The following is a 19669-nucleotide window of genomic DNA, read 5'->3' on the forward strand; positions in this document are numbered from 1 at the left end:
TTCAAGTGTTTGTGTAAATATATGTTTTTGCTTTCTAGGATAAACAACCAGGAGTTGGATTATGAGAAATTTGAACCTGTGAGAAATTTACACTTAACTTTATAAGAAATTATTGGTCTCTTTTCCAGTGTGGCTATATCATTTGTGTTCCTATCAGCAATGTAGGAAAGTGCCAATTGCTGTTTCCTTGTCAGCACTTGGCATTTTCAGTACTTTTAATTTTAGCCATTGACATAATTTAGCATCATCGTACCATGGTTTTAAATGGCATTTCCCTAATGGCTAATGATGATGTTGAATATTTTTTCACATGTGTATTCTCTACCCTTATATCTTCTTTGGTGAAGTGCCTGTTCATGTCTGATACCCAATTTTTAAAATCACTTTTTAAAAATTGTTGAGTTTTGAGTGTTTTTTTATGTCTTCTAGGTACCAGTGCTTTCTTAAATATGTGATTTGTAAATGTTTAACTTGTTGTTCTTAAGGGAGCATTCTGACAGCTGTGTGGGAAGGAAGCTGTAGTGGGCAGGGGCGGCTGGGGAGAGATGATGGTAGTTGGGACCAAGGTCACTGATGTGGAAGAGGTGAGAAGGGGTCAAATCCAATCTTTTGAGAGTAAAGCCATCTGACCTTGGTGGTGGATGGGATGTGGAGTGTGAGAGAAAAGAGGAGTCATGGATGGCAGCACTGATGGAAGGACTGAGACTATAAATGTAGTGTAGGCATGGTCTCTGCCCTCAATACTCACAGTCAAGCGAGAGGAATTTTACTATGAGCAGTTCACCTGGAACGCGACCCAGTGTGCTTTCAGTGATCACGTGGAAAGGACTAGGTGAGCACAGGTGATGGAGAAATTACAAAGTGTGAGGCTTGTAAGGCCAGCTTTCTGGACGGCAGCTCTTACACTTTTATATATATATATGTATATAAAGCAGATGGTTGTTAAAAATGCAGCTGGCCAGGCTCCCATCCCCAAAGCAGGCAGCCTGTAGTTAGCAAGCATCACAAATCACTCGCATGGGCAATTGGTCAGCCACACTGGGAAACCCTCAGCGGAGCTGGGAAGACTTCACAGAAGAGATGAGGTATGAGGTGAATGTCCGTGTTTAGTAGGACTGCTGATGTGGGGAAACCTGGAGAAAAGGCAGTCAGGCAGTGCGAAAAGCCAAAGCAAAGGCTTGGAAGAATGATAGAGAATGGCTGGAGCCCAGAGTAAGGATCGGTTGGGTGATGGGGATGATTACTGACCAGAGTCCATGTCTCTTTAGTGATGGGCAGGAGTCACGTGATTTCCTGTGCTGTATGAATCTGAAGTGATTTCAGCGACTCCTCAGCACCCGTTACTAACCAAGGGCCCGCAGTGGTGAGATGTACCGGGCAGCCCCAGACCTGGGTGTGTGCCGAGTGGCCGACACGCATTCAATCTCGTGTGATGAAGTGCCTTTGAAGAAAGCTACTGCTTTGGGTTAAAAGTTACTATTTTTATTCTTTCTTGGCTAATTAATAACAATATGGTGTATCTTTTGTGAGGTTGAAAGAGCAACAAAAAGTGTTAAAATATCATGATGACCCTAGAAGTTGTTATATGTGGGGCTGTTTGCTCTTGTACTAAGTGGCCCTAGGTTATTATGTTTTTAGAGTTCTTCCAAATCTCTCTAACTTCCCCCATTTCAAGTGCTGGCAGTTGAAAGTGCCCTCAAGTGCCTTCAAGGAAGGCAAAAAACCAAATGCGCGTGCATTATTTCCCCAGGAAGAATCAACGGGCTCTGACTGATGGGCTTTCTCCTTTCTGTAAGGTTCAGAGAGACTGCTGTAGACTGACGGCCTAGGGCAGGGGTGTCAACTCCTTTTCACCAGGGCCACATCAGCCTCAAGTTTGCCTTCAAAGGGCTGAAATAATTTTAGGACTGTGTAAATGTAACTACTCCTTAGCAGTTAAGGAGTCGAAATTACATTGGGCCCTTTGAAGGCAACCACAAGGCTGATGTGGCCCCCAGTGAAAATGAGTTTGACACCCCTGGCTCAGAGCCTTTTCCCCCTATTTCCAGGTTCTCAACTGTTTTGGTGTTTTAGTAGGCGAGGGCTGTTATCAGACTATGTGCTTAAACAACAGACATGTATATCTCACAGTCCCGGAGGCCGGGAAGTCCAAAATCAGGGTTCTGGGTAGGACCCTCTTCGTGGTTTGCTAAGGCCGGCTCCTTGGGTTTTCTTCATGTGATGAAGACCAGGGAGAGAAGAAGTGAGCTCTTTCCTGTGTCCCCTCTTCTTAGGGCACTAATCCCATCATGAGGGCTCCGCTCTCCCGACCTAATTATCTCCAAAGGCCCCACCCAGACACTGTCATGGTGCGGATGACAGCTTCAATATATGAGTCTGTGTGGGCAGGACACATTCAGTCCACAGCAGTTGGGCAGTAGAGTTTGCTTGTAAGGGACCCCCAGACAGTGCAGATGGACTGTAACATGTTCTGAAATCTCCTTTGGCAGAGCGGAGAGGGAGTTCTGGGGAGGCTTCCTGAGTGACAACTACCTGGGCTAAGTTTTCAAAAATGAATGGAGTTCATTAATCTGATGGGATGGGGAGGGGCTTAGAGGCAAATAGAATAGGATGGCAATCCAGGAAGCAGGAACAGCATGTGAAAAGACCTACGGTCACATGGCAGGATAGCAGATCAGTGTTAGGGAGCACAGTGGTGGCAGATGAAGCCGACGCAGGTCAGAAAGGGTCTCCATGCTGCATGGAGGGCCATGGAGGTACATCAAGGAGCAACTGCCATGTTTATGACGGGTAGTGACATGGTCAGGTTTTGCTTTTTAAAAAAAAACATGTCTCTGACAGTCTATGCTATGAAAATGGATTTGGAAGAGGCCTCACTGGATGCAGGGAGACCAGGAAGGAGGCTTTTGCCGTGGCACATGGAAGAGATTGTGCGGGTTTGAGCCAGAGGTTGAAAGAGATGACACATCCTTCTTTTGTCTCAAAAGAGACAACACATCAGTGTTGAAACATCCCTCTCATTCATCCCCACGCCCAGAACAAACCTTTTTTCTCTGTTACGGGGCTGTACGGAGGTGAATTTGATATGCTCCCATCCTCAAAGAGTTCATACTGTAGGGACATCTGAGAAACCCTTGGCAATACAAGAGATGGGTTTACTTGATTTTTGAATTCACAAATATCTTTGGAACACTTACTGTGTGCCACCCTATCAGGTGGGTACTAGACATAAGACAGTGGAAAAACAAACAGAAATCCCTGTCCCCACGGGAATCACATTCAAGTTGGAGGAAGCACAGGAGTGATACACTGCAAAAGTAAAATATATAGCCTTGGCTGGTATAGCTCAGTGGATTGAGCGTGGGCCTGTGAACCAAAGGATCACAGTTCGATTCCCAGTCAGGGCACATGCCTGGGTTGCAGGCCACTTCCTAGCAGGGGAAGCATGAGAAGCAACCATACATTGATATTTCTCTCCCTCTCTCCTTCCCTTTCCCTCTAAAGATAAGTTTTATACATATATAATATGTTAGACGGTAATGGGTGTTACAGAGAAAACTAAACAGAAGGGGTGTTGGGGGAGGGGCCGCAATTTTTTAAAAGGCGACATTTGAGTAAAGAAGGAGGCAAGGGAATGCTTTCGTAAATATGGAAATATAGAGGCTGAAACGCCTGCCGGAAGCTATGGGTGGTAGCAGCTTTGAGCACGGGCTTTGGGGTAGGGCCGACCCCTGTTCAGGCCGTCCTGGCTGCATGACACATCATCTCACCTCCTCGAACATGGATTATTTTATGCATAAAATGGGGTTGGTGATGCCCATCTTCCGGGATTGCCATGAGGCTGGAAAGAGACCTTCACTGCTCAGCGCCAAGCCTGGAGCGCTGAACATGCTCACTATATGGTGCCTATTTATAATGTGGAGGATGACTGCAGGGGCAGCACCCCAGCTTTATGGGAAGGGGGCCTGGGAGGTGAACCCCGGAGGCCTTGAGGCAAGATTTCCTGACCAGGGCTTTCTGCTCTGCTGTTGCAGCCTCTGCAGAACAGAGTCGGGGGGCCTCGGGGCAGAGGCAGAAGACCCAGAACAGCCTGAGACTCCCTCCAGCAGCTCAGAGGTCCTGCACTATCTCTGCTGAGCTCTACCCTCCCAGTCAGGGTTCCTAATTTGCCTTTTCTGTGAGATGAGAGGACTGGCTGTCTTCGGTCCCTCGGAATCCCAGAGGACAGGGCTGCGGGACCACTGGATTCCTCCCTCTGTTCCTTCTCCAGTAAAGGAAGTGCAGCAGCAACCTGGGGGCAGGGCACAATGTCATGCCACATTCCGTGGCCCTGGAAGGTTTCCTTGTTATCTTGAGAATTCTGCCCCCAGGCAGGTCCAAACCCTCTGGGAAAAAGATGTGAGAAAAGATTTTTGTGATTTAAAAAAAAAAAAGTGGAGGTGAAACCATCTGTGGGTGTGAAGGCAAGTTCGGCTTTTGTTCAGCAGTGAGACCAGTGAGCCTGGCAGAAAAGGCTGTTTTCTGCAGGGGCCGGAGGAGGCAGCTGCTGCTGGGGAGACATCTCTGTCCCGGCCGTGAAAAAGCCCTTCCTGCCTGCGGGTGACAGCACAGTGGGCTGCACTCTGGAAGGAGCCAGCAGTGGCTGGCTGAGGGGGTCTTTGGGTGGCAATCTGATGCCAGAACATGAAAGCTCTGCTTCCCGTGGGCGCTTCCCTCTGCCTGTCGCATGTCCTCAGCCACCAGGTATCATAGCACCTGGCCCAAGGGGGCACTACTGCTGCTTGGCTAGGGCCAGCAGCCTCCCCATGCTCTGGAGTTGGCTTCACGGGGAGGAGTCGAGAAGCAGCTGCCACCACTGAGAAGGGCTGCGAGTGTGGGGTAGTTTTTTAATCTGTTCCTTTTTTTAAATTTTGTTTTCATTATTATGATTTTTTTTTACTTTATTCGGTTTCATTCTTTCATTCATGCACTCCATTCTTTTTCTTTTCTTCCTTCTATCCTAATTTTCTTCTTTTTCTTTTTCTCCACCCGCTTCCTTCTTTTCATCTACTTATTTACTTACTTCAGTATCAATCCCTCAAGCATTTCCCCAGCCTGCACTGCACTAGCCTGCAGTTACAGATAAAGTACAAATAATGTCTTTCCTTCAGCTCCCCAGCTCATTTCCTCTTTCGGAGTGAAGACAGATGAGAAACAAACAGGCAAAACTTAGAGACTCTACAGTCAGACCCACCTGGTTAGAGTTTTGGTTGCTTTCTTGCTGTGTGACCCTGGGCAAGTTACTGAACCTTTCTGAGCCTCAGATGCTTGGGCTCTACAATCCGGAGAATAGAACCTTCCTCCTAGGATTGCCAGGAGTACAGGAGAGAGTGAGAGTGCAGGTAAGGTGCTTGGCCGAGTGCTCGGCAAGTGGTAAGAGCTCAATCCCTGTTGTTGTTATCGATATAGTCTGATGAATATTATCAGAAATTAGTATAAAGAAAGGCAGAGAAACAAACCACTTTTCTGTGTCTGCAGATTTGCACCTGAGTTCTTCCTGGCCGAACCCCTTGTTTTACAAATGAGAGAAGGGGCGCAGGGGTGGAGCGGTGGTAGGATGACTTGGGAGGGTGGAGGGGGGCGGGATGCTGAGGGTGCGGGGTGAGGAGCCAAACCATCAGGCCAAATCCTGACTGCAGTGAATTGCAGTGGTGACTGGGCAAGTTCCTCTACTTTTTCTGTGTCTCAGCTTCCTCTGTATGTAAAGTGGGGCTAAGGGATAATGACAAAGGGTAACTGTTAGGACTAATTAGGCTTTAGTACATGGTCAGGCTTACAACAGTACCTAGCACATGGGAAGCATTATGTAACCATTAGCTGCCGTGATTATTATTATTACTGTCATCATCGTTATTGTAAAGGTCACCAGACAAGCAGGGAAGGCGCCCACACCTGCTCTTTTAGTGAAACTACGCCTGCTAGCCTTGCCCACCACACCTGCTCCTTGACATGAGCAGCGAGGCTGCCAGCTCTGCTGGTCTGCAGAGGGGACTGCGTCCTCACAGTTGCAGCTGAGCTTGCATTTCCAGAAATGGAAAGAAGGCCAGTGAGGCTGTGGCTAATGAGGGAGGGGAAGCAGGTGAGGATGATGTCGTCTCTGATAGAAGCTTGAATGCCGTCCAAAGTCCACTGGGGACCCCCGAAGGAGCAGTCATGTCAGGGGAGCAGGGAGAGAGGCAGGGAGGCCAGAGGAGAGCTTCTGCTTTGGTCCAGGTGCCAGATGACAGGTGGTTTAGACCCTAGTGGTGACTGTGGGGGTGAGGGAAGCAGCGGGTCGGAGGCTGAGTTGGCGAGGAGTTGACGATGGCCTGTGTGGGAGAGGCTAGAAGGGAGAACTATGGGATTCTCCACTTTTCTGGCTTAAACAACTGAGCAGTGAATTTGCCAAGTTGGGCAGGATGGAGAGGGGCAGGAGATCAGGAGTTCTGTTTTGGACATGATAAATATCAAGATGCCTCATAGCTATGCCTGTGCTACCCTCCAGAGCGAACTTGCTAAATTCCTCATTAGGGCGACACCTGGCCACCAGAAGCACTGCCAGGCTGGCTACCTGCCGTCTGGAAGCTTAGGCAGAAGGCCTGGCAACTGAAGGTGGTAAGATTGAAGGCTGCAGTATTCGTGGCATGATCTCAACAGTTGTACCATTCTCTCTCTCTGTGTATCTCTAGTTCTTGCCTGTCAGTAACTTCACTCAGGTGTTGCAGGTGGCTGGTATTCGCCCCTCATTTTAACCTGCCCTTTGCATCCACAGGTGCTGGGTGAGCCTCCCTAAGTTCTCCTTTGTCTCTAAGAAGAAAGTGGCTCATGTGGCTCCATGTGCTTTCTGATCCAGGAGAAAGGAACAGCTTGTCTGATTCCTGGGCCTTGGCAGCGCTGAATTTCTCCTTGACTCCAGCTCTGCCTGCTGCTGCCTCCAACTCAATGAGTCTGCAGCCAGACATGGCCCTCCCCAAACCCACAGCGGCCGGTGTGTCCAGGGCTCTACGGGGACACGGAGCGGTTCTCTTAGTCCTAATTGGTTGGTGAGAGTAGTCAGGGAAGCCACCTCGGGGGAGAAGGGTGAGCGGAGTCAGAAGAACGAATCAGCCAAGGAGTGGAGGAAAGCAAAGGGAAGGTCATGCCAGGCCTACGGCACAGAGACGGAAAATCGTTGTGAGGCAGGTAGGGTCTAAGGGGACAGACTCCAGACTCATGAAGCTCTGAGACATCACACTGTGATGGGAGATCAGTAGGCCCTGGCCCCAGACAGACCTGGATTTGCATCCTAGTACCACTGAGGGGCATTGCCATTGGGCAATGGTTAGGACCATGCCCACTGGAGCCAGGTTGCCTGTTTGAATCGCATCTCTGCCACTTATCAGCAATGTAACTTGGAGCCTTGGTGTCCACAGCTCTACAAGGCAGGTAAGAATAGCATACCTGTCTCATGAGGTTGGAGGAAGGATGGCATGAGCTAGTATGTATCGGGTGCAGAGAACAGTGCCTGGAGGAGCTGTCATTGTCATTTACAAGTTAACCAGGAATAAATCACATATCATCTGTGGACCTCAGTTTCTCTTCTGTGAAATGGGGGTGGTAGCACTTCCTGGTCAGGATTGTTGTGACAGTGGGGGACCATTAGTAGGCCATTCTTGTGCAATACCTGGTTCCTCAAATAGGCTCCGTAAATGGTAGGCGATGCCCCCCCACCATGTTGGTAATTATTCCACTTCTATGTGGGCTATTCCAGCATCTAGTCTTTGTTTATTTATCCCCTCCTTCTGCCCAGCAAACATCACGGATCATCCAGCCTGGGGACTGGAAGTCAAGTGCCATAACTCTGGCCATAGTTGTCCTGAAAAGACTGTCTGCCTTTTTCTGGGCAGCAGAGATTCTGGCCCCTCCATCAGCTTTCTCCCAGGTCATGGGCAAGGCCAGCAGCTGAGCTGTCCCTGGAGCTGTGAAAAATGAGTGTTCCACAGATGACTCCTCCCCCACCCCCCACTGAGAAGGGAAGAGCCATGTTAAGCACAAGGAAATCCAGAGATCGTTCCACTCTCTTCTCCCTCTACTCACAGGGAATTGGATTTCCACCTGTGGTCCCAACTGATGAGGAACCTGGAAAGGACAGGGCAGTCTCCCAGGCATTACAGCTGGGCTATGTGTTCTGTCCCCGTCTGCTTCTCATCTGGTGTGCATCTAGGGAAGACCACATAACTGTAGTTAAAACTGGACCCAGGAACCAGACTGCCTGGGTTTGAATCCCTTCTCCACCAGTGACCAGACATAAGTCACTTTATCTCTCTGGCCTCCATGTTTATAACTGTGTGATGGAGATGGTGTTAATAATGGCTTATGTCTCATAAGATTGAGGGTGGGGAGGGGACTGGAGAGGGAAGACCTGTCTGTATGATATAGCACTTGTACCCATGAGAGATGAGGGTGACCTGGCAAGGAGGGGAGGAGAGAGATGGAATTGAATTCTAGAGCCACTTAAAACATGCAATTCCATTGGAGGAGGAGCAGAGGTGGGAGGGACTATGGACCACGTGCTATCTTCTGGGTTCGAGCCTGACCGATGTGAATACAAAGGGATTGGGAAAGCAGAGCTGTCTGCTGTCAGGGGAAGAGGGTGCTGCCCAGAGGGGCCGGCATTCTAGATGATCTCACCAACCCCAGTTTAGAAGTAAAATGCCTAGAAATAATGTTGTGAAATATACCTACAAAACCACATTTGGTTTGTTTCACAGTAAGTTAACATCCCTAGAAAATCACCCTTACTTATTCCGAAGCACCTCTCGTGGACAACGGTCACTCAGGGCCTCAGGATGACCACTTAGGCCCAGACCTCGGGATGTCAAGGGCCTCTGTTTGGATTTTGGACGCGACCTTTAGTGGAGGTCTTGCTAAATCAGACGCTAGCTGGTGTGATTGTCAGGTAACACAAGCTTGTGTCCCAGGCCCACCTGGCGCTGCTTGGAGAGGGCTATAAATTCTGTTTGAACATGAACCAGGCAGTTGTTTTGTGGCTAACTCATTGATAGTTGCCCTGTAATTTTAGGTTAAAAGCTTGAATTTACTTTGCTTTGACCCTGTTTTGGCATTTCTCTATTTGCAAGTATTTTGGATTGGGGAGGGTGATCTCAGGTAAATGGAAGAATCTCGCCTATCTCGATCTCCAGGAGGCTCTCTCCTACAAAATTTCCAACAAGGGGAGGGAGTTGTCACTACAGAAGGCTCACTCATCCACAGATCCTCTCTCTGCAGCCCAAGTCCTCCTTGTCTGGGGACCCACCGTGTCCCACCTGTGGGAACAAGAGCATTGCCACTCGCAGGAGATCAAGGCCTGTGTGGGTGGATTTGAACTCATCAAAGCCAGCGAGAGCACGCTTTCATGCTGCTGTGGCTGGAAAGGGCTCTGCGGATGAAAGGCCCAGTGGTCTGCCTTTGGGGGCGGGGCCACGCCCCGGGAGGTACGATGGACCCTTTTTCAGGAAGTTAAGCATCTCAGCTCTGCGACTTGAACGGCACAGCCTCTGAGTTCTCAGGCTCACCTAGACGCTCTGACTGCCTGTGCTCATCAATATATTGATGAAGCCCGGCCCATGTTATCTCCATGAATTTTTAAACTTTCTGCTTGTGCGGAAGCGGTTTTAGTGGCTGTTAATTATCCAAACGCTGGCCCCTAATGGGCGAGGAAAAGAAAACCTTTCAGCACCCATTGAGCAGAGGACGAAGAGAGTGGCTGTGTCCGTGTATTTACATGGGGAGGAACTCATGCAAATTAGATGAAATTAGATATTCCTTTGTATTATTCCAATTTTGATTCAGTTTAGGATTAGGTGTCAGGCACTGTGATAGCTGCTTTATTTTATGGAAACTAGCAAAGTTTAGGAGTTTCCAGAAAGATGGAAAAAAAAACTACGGCTTGAAACTACAGCATGTATAGTCTTCATCAACAAAAAGGTGAGGATGACTTAATTTCATTCCTGTTTTTGAAGAGGTTCACACCACAGGTCTTTGTTGAACCCCCACTTTTCTAAGTGCTTGGGATACAGCAGTGAACAAAGCAGACAGTGAGCTCTGTTCTCGGAGGCTTATATATTATCGGAGGGAGCAGAGACTCAACAGTAAGCAAAATAAATAAGTCGATTATGTAGTTTCCAGAAGGCAATGCATGCGGTGGGAAACAGAACAAGTGGAATAGTGTGGGCGAGATCCCAAGTACCAGACGGTTTAACATTGGGTGGTCTGGGGAGGCCTCACTAAGAAGGTGGCATTGGAGCAAAGATCTGAAGGAGAGGAAGGAGTGAGCCATGCAGGTTTCCACGGAAAGTGTTCCGGGTGAGGGAGCAGCCAGCGCAGAGACAGCCGATCAGCAGGTTCAATCACTGGAACTCATTGTCTTCCTTTATTTTCTCAGAAGTGTGCCAGGTCTTAAATATTCCTTATCTAATGAACCTTTGTAGGAGAGCCAGGTGTTAGCCCATGAAACACCATGCCATAGACATCTGCAGAGCCCTTTAAAGATTAAAAAGCAAGTTCATGTGTGGTACTGGGACTGCTCTGTACCCTGGTTATATGAATGTGTTAAAATTCGTGGAACTGTATACCCAAAAAAGTCCACTTTACTCCATTCACTCAAAAAATAAATATTTCGAAAACTTACTTAGTGTATAACTTAGTGTATTTGATTTTGGTCAGCTCAAAGACCCTGTGGAGAGGGAAGGCGTGGATTGACACCCTCACTTGGCAGATCAAGAACCCGTGGCCCAGACGTTACTCAGCTGCAAGAGGCAGAGCTGGGTCTCAAAGTCAGACCCATCCAAAGCCCCCTTTTGTGTAAATACTGCTCTCCCTGCCACATTGCCTCCCAAACTCAAGCTGACCACACTGTCAGACCTTCTGGCAATGGGAAACACAGACTGTCTGAAAAGCAATCAGAATAATGACAACAGCTAATCCAGACTGCTCATCATGTGCCAGGCACATGGTACTTCCCGTGTGTTAGGTCGCTTAATTCTCATAAGAACCCTATGAGACATGCTCTCCCCATTTTACAGATGAGGAAACTGAGGCACAGAGAAGTTAGGAAATTTACCTGAATCTGCTGCGTTGGTAATAGGTAGCAGAGCTGGGATTAGAACACAGGCAGTCTGGTTCCAAGGTGTGTGAGCTTAACCTTCAGGCTCGTGTCTAGGTCTAGAATTCTGAGGCCATGGCAGTCCTTAGCCTGGTTTTGGGAGGGGCCTTGCACTTGAAGAATCTTTAATTTTTTTTTTTCAGTAAAGCATCCTTTTTTTAGTTTAAGGTTCACAACAAATTTAGAGAAAGGAACAGAGATTTCCCATATACCCCCTGCTCCTACACCTGCGTGGCCTCCCCCACCAGAGTGAAACATTGGTTACAATTGGTGACATTAATGTATCATAATCATCCAAAGTCCATAGTTTACATTATGGTTCACTCTTGGGGTTACACTTTCTGTAGATTTGCAGGAATGTATAAAGACATGTATCCATCCTTATGGTAACATACAAAGAATTTTCACTTGCCTCAAGATCAGAGCTCCATTTATTCGTCCTCCCCACCCTGCGCTGCTCACAATCCGTGGCGATCACGGATCATTTCACAGCTGACTCTTGAATGGTAGAGGTTTGAGCCGTGCAGGTCTACTTCTGTGTGGAACTTCCACAATAAATCCTGTGAATGTATTTCCTCCTTTAAGATTTTTAAAAATTATTTTCTTATTACTTTCTTTTATCTAGCTTACTTGATTGTGATCATTTAGTATAGAATGTGCATCACACACAAAATATGTGTCGATCAGCTGCTTATGTTATTGGTCAGGCTTCCAGCCAACAGTAGACTATTCGTGCTTAACTTTGGGGGTAGTCAGGAAGTTATAAATGGACTTTCGGCTGTGTGCAGGGTTGGCATACCCTAAGCTCTGCAGTATTCAAAGGTCACCTCTATTGTCTCCATTGTTTTGCCTTTTCTAGAATGTCATATGGTTGGAATCACACGAAGCCAGACTTCGCAGACTGGCTTCTTTCACTTAGTAGTATGCATTTAAGATCCCTCCATGAGTTTTCATGGTTAGATGTCTCACTTGGATGTCCCACAGTTTATTTATTCACTTGTCTACTGAAGGACATCTTGGCTGCTTCTGAGTTTTGGCAATTTTGAATAAACATCCTGCTCTGAACATCTGTGTGCAGGTTTGGGGTGGGCACAAGTTTTCGGCTCCTTTGGGTAAACACCATGGCACGTGAGTGCTGGATCATATGGTGAGAGTGTGTTAAGTTTTATGAGAAACTGCCTTACGCCTTCCTGAGCGGCTGTGCCACTTGGCACTCCCACCAGCAGTGAGTGAGTTTCTCATTGCTCTGCATCCTTGCCGTCGCGTGGCGCTGTCCGTGTCCGCAATTGGAGCCATTCTAATAGGTGTGTAGTGGCATCTCCTTGTCCATTTAATGTGCATCTCCCTGATGACATGTGATGTGACGCATCTTTTCATATGCTTATTTGCCATCTGCCAATCTTCTCTGATGTGGCTATTAAGGTCTTTGGCCCATTTTTAATTTAGTAGCATGTGAACCAAGACTATGGTAGGAATGATGGAGAGGAAAGGATGATGTTGAAGATGTTTAGGGACACAGAACTGATAGGGCCTGGTGACTGAGTGGCTGAAACTGGTTAGGGTTAAGAAGTAGTGAAGCGTGAGACTCGGGTTTGTGGCCTAAGTGAGTGGACAGATAGGGGGACTTCTGGGAGGAAATGGAGGCGCCCAGAGGGATAAGTTCTTCTGAGGATGAGCAAGGAAATAAATCTGGGTGTCTAGGAGATACCTGAGCAGACATGTCCACTCTCCTGTCCAGGCTGACCAGTTGCTTATATTTCCCCAAAGGAGCAGGGGCCACTGCAGGGTGGCTGTCATTCTTACAGAGTTTTTCTGCCTCTTTCATGAAATACTGGTGTCCTTATGATTTTCACCTTACTTCTGTTTTGTGTCTCCACCAACAAAACTGAGAAGTCTCTAGCCTTTTTTTTTTTTTTAATATTTTATTTATTTATCTTTAGAGGGGAAAGGAAGGAGAGAGGGAGAGAAACATCAATGTATGGTTGCCTTTCATGGGTCCCCTGCTGGGAACTGTCCTGCAAGGAACCAGCCTGCAACCCCGGTATGTGCCCTGACTGGGAATCGAACCGCGATTGTCTGGTTCACAGGCCCGCGCTCAATCCACTGAGCTATACCAGCCAGGGCCTTTTTTGTTTTTAATAGCCTTTACCAATAAAGTCTTGTCTTTTTTTGTATCAAAGCCTGCAAGAAATAAGTTTGCAAAGCTGCTTTATAGTTCGTTTTTGTTTTATTTTTCCTGTTTGGTGTGGTCACTCCTGCCCACTAGTGGCCATAGGTGGGACAGCTTGGGACTGAGTACTCTGCTGGCCTACAGGACGATTCTGTCCCCAAGACTTCCTGCCCTTGCTTTCCTCCCCAAATCCTTCTCGTGTCTACCTTATCCCAATATCAGATTAAGTTTGTCACTGAAGATATAGCCAGTATCTAGTAGCAGAAGTGAATGATTCACAGAGCAGGAAGACACCTTGCAAAGCTTGTAATCTAACTCTCTCCTTTCTTAGGTGAGGAGCCTGATGACTGTAACAGTCCCTAGGTTGTCTGCCTCCTCCATACACACCCTCAACACTGATTTCCACTCAGGAGCCAGGTGGACTAGACTGTGTCTTTTCCTTGTTTACGAGCCTCCGGTAGCTTACTTTCACACTTGGATTAAAATTAAAATTATTTTCTGTATGGCCCTTCATGATCTGGCCTCTCTTTGCTTTTCTAAAAAATTTTTAATAAAAATCTTCTTCCTGTTTCCCGGTTCGGGTGGCCTTCCTTTTATTCTTCAACTTGCCTACCTCTCTACCTCAGACCTTTGCATAAGCTCGCCCCTCTCCCTGATTAATCATGTGTCAGAGAGGTCTTCCTTGCCCTTCCCCACTTTAATCTCTGTGCCGGCACTCTGTGTATTATTTACTAACTCTTAGCCCAGTCCATAAATATTTGTTCACTTGTTCATTATCTGCCTCCCTTTACCAGACTGTAAGGTCTTCTGGGGCTGGAAGTGGGGAGAAGTTATGGGAAGAGGCTTCGAGTAACAAAAGATAATGAGGTGATTCCTCTGAGGGTAGGGAATTCCCACCAATGTAAGGTGGGCCAGATTTCCTAAAGAAGGGCTTCTTAAATAATCTCTAAGTTCTTTCCAGCTCTAACATTCTGTTACTTTCCTGTTTAGCCTTTTAAAAATGAGACTTCGTTCCAGTGGTGACTCAATAACTTCCATTGTTCTTTATAGATGATAACTATAAACTTTGGCTATGTTTATGAGAATGTTTATGAGAAAATGTTTAAAAGAAACTATGTGAATTGCTGGAGAGAAAAAAATAGGTAGAGTAAGGAAGGGATTTGATCCTCGAAAGAAGAGAACCGCTATATGAGACCCACACTTACGTGCCTCTTCCTTGAAAGGACTCTCTCCCCAGCCCATGTGGCACCGAGCAGTGGGCACTGCAGCAGGAGACTGCAGTTTGTAGTGGTTTGACCACTCGGGCTCCAGAGCATAGGCTCAGAGGGCAGCAGGAAAATGGGATCTAAGGGAAGTCCCAGTTCCGTGCTTCCCAGTAGCTCAAGTGAGACCTCCGTTGGAACTGTACTATGCTTCAACCCCTCTTTCAGCCCATTTCTGCTTTGCAAACCCGCCCGCAGTACTTAATCATGGGCTTCTCCATCATCCTCCTTCTCGTAAATCACTGCAGCAAAGTCGGCTTCCTGATTCGGAAAGCTGGCTTACAACAAGCTAATTGATATTTATAGAACATTACACTCAACAGCCACAAAATACACATTCTTTTCAAGTGCACATGGTACATGAATTAAGATAGAGCACATTGAGCCATAAAATTAATCTCAGTAAATGTCAAAGCATTAAAATGTTATACATTATGTGTGTTCATCATAAATGAATCGCGTCAAACATAATAAAATGCAAGATCTGAAAGAACACTGGAATTTTTAAATTAAATATATGTTTAGATAACACATGGGTCAAAAAGGAATCACAAAGAAATTAAGAATAAATTGAACAATAATGAAAATGTGTCTAAGATTTCTGGCATTCCCGAAAGCAGTGCATCAAGGGAACTACATTGCTTTCGATGTTTATATTAGAAAAGATGGAAGGTATAAAATTAATGATGTATGTTTTCATCTTAAGCATCTAGAAAAAAGAAGAACCAATTAAACCCTTAAATCCAAAGTAAAGAGAAGAGAGGAAATAACAGAATAGATATAAGGGAAATAGAAACAAATAATGGAGAAAATAGAAAAAGTTGCAAGTTAGTTTTTAAAAGGTTAATAAAATTTATAAATTCATAGCAACACAGCTTACTCAAAAAGAGCGAAAAGACAAATTAACATTATCAGTAATATCAGGGATGATTAGTACATAGCCTACAGAAATCAAAGGGTAATAAAGAACTATTATGAATAACTTTATGCCAATAAAATTTACAGCGAAGATGAAATGGACAAAATCACATATTGCCAATACTGAAATAACAAGAAACAGAGCATAAAAATAGATTTATGAAAGGGAATTAATTCATTATTAAAGCCTTTCCAACAAAGAAGAAAATTAGCCCCAGATGGCTTCACTGTTGAATTCTGCCAATAATTTAGGGAAAAAATACCAACATTACACAAACTCCTTTAGAAAATAGAAAAGGCGCGAATACTTCCCAACATATTTTGTGAAGTCAGCATTGCCCTGCTACCAAAACCTGGCAAAGACATCACCAGAAAAGAAAATTACAGACCATTGTTTACTATGAACATGGGCACCCAAATCCTCAATAAAGTATTATGGGATTGAAGTCAGCAGTCTGTGAAAGGGATGATGCACAATGACCGAGTGGAATTTATTCCAGGAATGCAAGTTTGGTTTAACAAGTGAAAGTCAATCAGTGCAACTCACCACATTAAGCAAATAAATGATTTTTAAAAACATAATCCTCTCAATCAATTTAGAAACTCACTTGGAAAATCTATCATCCATTCATGATAAAAACTCCCAGCCAACCAAGACTGTAAGGGAACTGTCTCAATGTGACAAAGTGCATTTACAGAAAACTTACAGCTAACATCTCATTACTGAAACGTCAGCTATTGAACATTTTCCCCACACGGTTGGGAGCAAAGTAAGGCATCTGTTTTCATTTCTGTCCAGCAGTGAGTGGGGTGGTCCTTGCTATTGTAACAGGGAAAAGTGGAAGACCTAAAGGCATTAAAATTGGAAAGGGAGAAATAAAGATGTCTCTATTCATAGATGACATGCTTATTTAAATAGAAATCTTAAGTCATTGGTAAACAATGACTAGACACAATAGTTGAATTTATCAGGTCAATATGTTGACAGTAATTGGCAAATACATTGTATTAGCAGCAAATAAATGGAAAATGAAACAAAACCATTTTAAAATATCATCCTTTCGCCCCCTGCAAAGAAATTCTTAGGAATCCATTTAACGAAACATGTGCAACACCTCTATATTGGAAATCATAAAACATTTTTGAGAGGAACTAAGGAATTAATAACTGGAGACCTCTACCATGTTTATGAAGTGGAAAATTCAAGATCATTGAGAAGCCAGTTCTATCCAAATGTCAAACAATATTCCATCAGATTTTTTCCATACAAGTTGACTTTAAAATGCTTTCAAAAGTAGGAAGTAGAATTCCCAAAACAATCTTGGGAAAGAAAATGCAAGTAGGAGCACTCCCTATACCTGATTTTAGGACTTTTATATCAAGGTGGTGTAAAGATGAATAAACATCAATGGAGCATAATAAAGAGTCCATAAATATATATATAAATACATGTAAATATAAATGTTTATGTAAATACATATATGTGTATACACACACAAACACAGTCCATTGGTTTCAGCAAAGCTACCAAATCCACTGGGGAAAAACATTTTCATAAACGGTGCTGGAAAACCGAATAAATGAACCTCACCTCGTACCACTCACAAATCAAGTTTGGATGGATTATGGACCTAAGCAGAAAAGCTAAGACTCTAAAGTTACTATAAGAAATTTTAGCACCAATTCAGCATCATGTGGAAGTTGGCAAAGATTTTAAAGAACAGACATAAAAGGACTAGCCATAAAAAAATGGTAAATTGGACTTCATAAAAATTTAAAATTTGTTAACAAAATATCTGCAGATCTGTGTAACAGATTTTATGCATGTACTTATATATGCATGTATATTTGTATTTATATATAAAATATTCCTAATAACCAAAATATGGAAGTATGGTCTCATGGTATAATTTCTTTTCATTGGGATGTTTTTATCTCAAGTAACAGTTCACTTTTTCTAAGAGTTATTTTATTCTGTCAATCTTCTGCTCATGAAGGAAATAAAGTGACAGGTCAAAGAGTAAGGGACAGTGTTCAAAATATACATACCTGACAAAAGACTTATATCCAGAATGTATCAAGAACTCCTACAGATAAATAATAAAAATATGAACAGTCCACTTGTTTAAAATGAGCCAAAGACTTAAACAGTCACTTCACAAAACAAGATATATCAATGGTTAGGAAACCCATAAAACTTGCTCAACCTTATTAGGTATCAGAGAAAATGAATTAAAAATGCAATGGGATACTATTTTACACCCATCAGAATGACTAAGACTAAAAAGGCTAATAACCAAGAGTTGATAAGGGTGTGAAGCACTGGAACTCTCAAATGAAGTGTGCAAAGTAGTACAACCACTGTGGGAAAACTGTTGACAGTTTCTTATAAAGTTAAACATATGCCTACCCTAGAACCTAACAAATTAACTTCTGGGTTTGTATTTTGCCAAAGGAAAAGTCTCTTCCTTTCTTTACACAAAAATACATAAATGAAAAAAAATATCTATGTAACTATTCTATTCACAATTCCCCCAAACTGGAAACATCTCATGTGTCCATCAGCAAGAGAATGCAGTAACGATTTGGTTTATTCATCCAGTGGGATGTTTCTCAGTGGGATGAAAAACAGAACGTCTGTTGGTACATACAGCATAGCTGAGTCTCATAACCATTGGGTTGAGGGAAAGATGTCAGGCACAAAAAAATAATACATGGGATTACATTTATATAGATAAAACTAATACCTAATAACAGACATCAGAATTGGTGTTTGCCTATGAGGATGTGTGGATTGACTAGAGAGGGGCCCAAGAGAACTTTCTGAGGGGAGATAATAAATCTTTGTTAAAATTAATTAATTAATTAATTTTTAGAGAGAGGGAAAGGGAGGGAGAAAGAGGGAAACATCAATGTGTGGTTGTTTCACATGTGCCCCCTACTAGGGAACTGGAATGCAACCCAGGCATGTGCCCCAACTGGGAATTGAACCAGCAACCCTTTGGTTCGCAGTCTGGAGCTCAATCCACTGAGCCACACCAGCCAGGGCTGAGGAGAGATAATAAATCTTATACCAGTGGACACAAAGGCGGGTATGGGGGGAAGCCGTATAATTGCACAACCCAAATATAATCACTGTTAACATTAACGTTCCAATGTATTTTCTTTCCGTCATTTGTTATTTGAGACTTCATGTGATTGCAGTCATTCTGTACCTATAATCTTGTATCTTGATCTTTTTATTCACAACATAATATTTTGGGGTACTAACATCCCTTTTTATGTACCCTTTAAAAATAGCCACAAAAGGCTGCCCTGAGTGATTGTGCTGTGGTTTATTTATTCAGTCACGCTGTGACTGAGCACACTGGAGATCCTTTCCAGCCTTTTGCTAGTGCAGATAACCCCGGGGTAAATACACTTGTGCAGGAGGCTTCATCCGGAACTCCGATTTCTTTCTTGGGCTAGAATTCTAGAAAATGGAACTTGTGGGTTAAAAGGGTGGGCTCTACTTACACGCTGCCAAACTCTTTTTCAAAAGAAGGCCCCGCTGTGCGTTGCCCCAGCATCGGGGCTGGAAGGTGCCGTATCTGCGTCTTCTCCGGGGTGGAGGTGGTTTCCACTGATGTTGTGTGTTGACTCGTTTCCACCCGTAAACAGAGACAGCTGAAGCCGCCTCGTGCAGGATCCCCAGGCCCCTCTGCTCCGAGACCCCACTACTCCATCTCCTGGCGGCCTGGTGTTCTGGGCCTCACGTACGACCAGTCTGAGGAAGAACAAGCCATCTCATCCACCCGCAGCCATGAATTTCCTCCGGCGACGCCTGTCTGACAGCAGCTTCGTGGCCAACCTGCCCAACGGCTACATGACAGACCTGCAGCGCCCCGACACCTCCACCAGCTCGCCCGCTTCCCCGGCCATGGAGCGGAGGCACCCCCAGCCGCTGGCAGCCTCCTTCTCCTCTCCAGGGTCCAGCCTTTTCAGCTCCTTCTCCAGCGCCATGAAGCAGACTGCACAGGCCCCCTCGGGGCTGATGGAGCCTCTGGGTCCCTCCACACCTGTTGTTCAGAGGCCCAGGATCCTGTTGGTGATCGATGATGCCCACACAGACTGGTAAGCGGGAACTGCAGGCCCTCCCACCTGGGGCAGAGGGGTGAT

General features: G+C 45.1%; 1 protein-coding gene across 1 annotated transcript in view; it reads left to right on the forward strand.

Annotated features, from left to right (window-relative positions):
• Nucleotides 1-19669, forward strand: part of SYN3 (synapsin III) — a 401802-nt gene that overhangs the window by 11106 nt on the left and 371027 nt on the right. The window contains exon 2 of the mRNA XM_053662069.1: nucleotides 19172-19624. Within this exon, the coding sequence (XP_053518044.1) occupies nucleotides 19314-19624 (311 nt within the window). The 5' untranslated portion in view covers nucleotides 19172-19313. The remainder of the gene's footprint in view (nucleotides 1-19171; nucleotides 19625-19669) is intronic.

This window comes from Artibeus jamaicensis, unplaced genomic scaffold, assembly GCF_021234435.1.
Source record: "Artibeus jamaicensis isolate MK-2021 breed Jamaican fruit bat unplaced genomic scaffold, CSHL_Jam_final contig_233, whole genome shotgun sequence".
Lineage (NCBI taxonomy): Eukaryota > Metazoa > Chordata > Mammalia > Chiroptera > Phyllostomidae > Artibeus > Artibeus jamaicensis.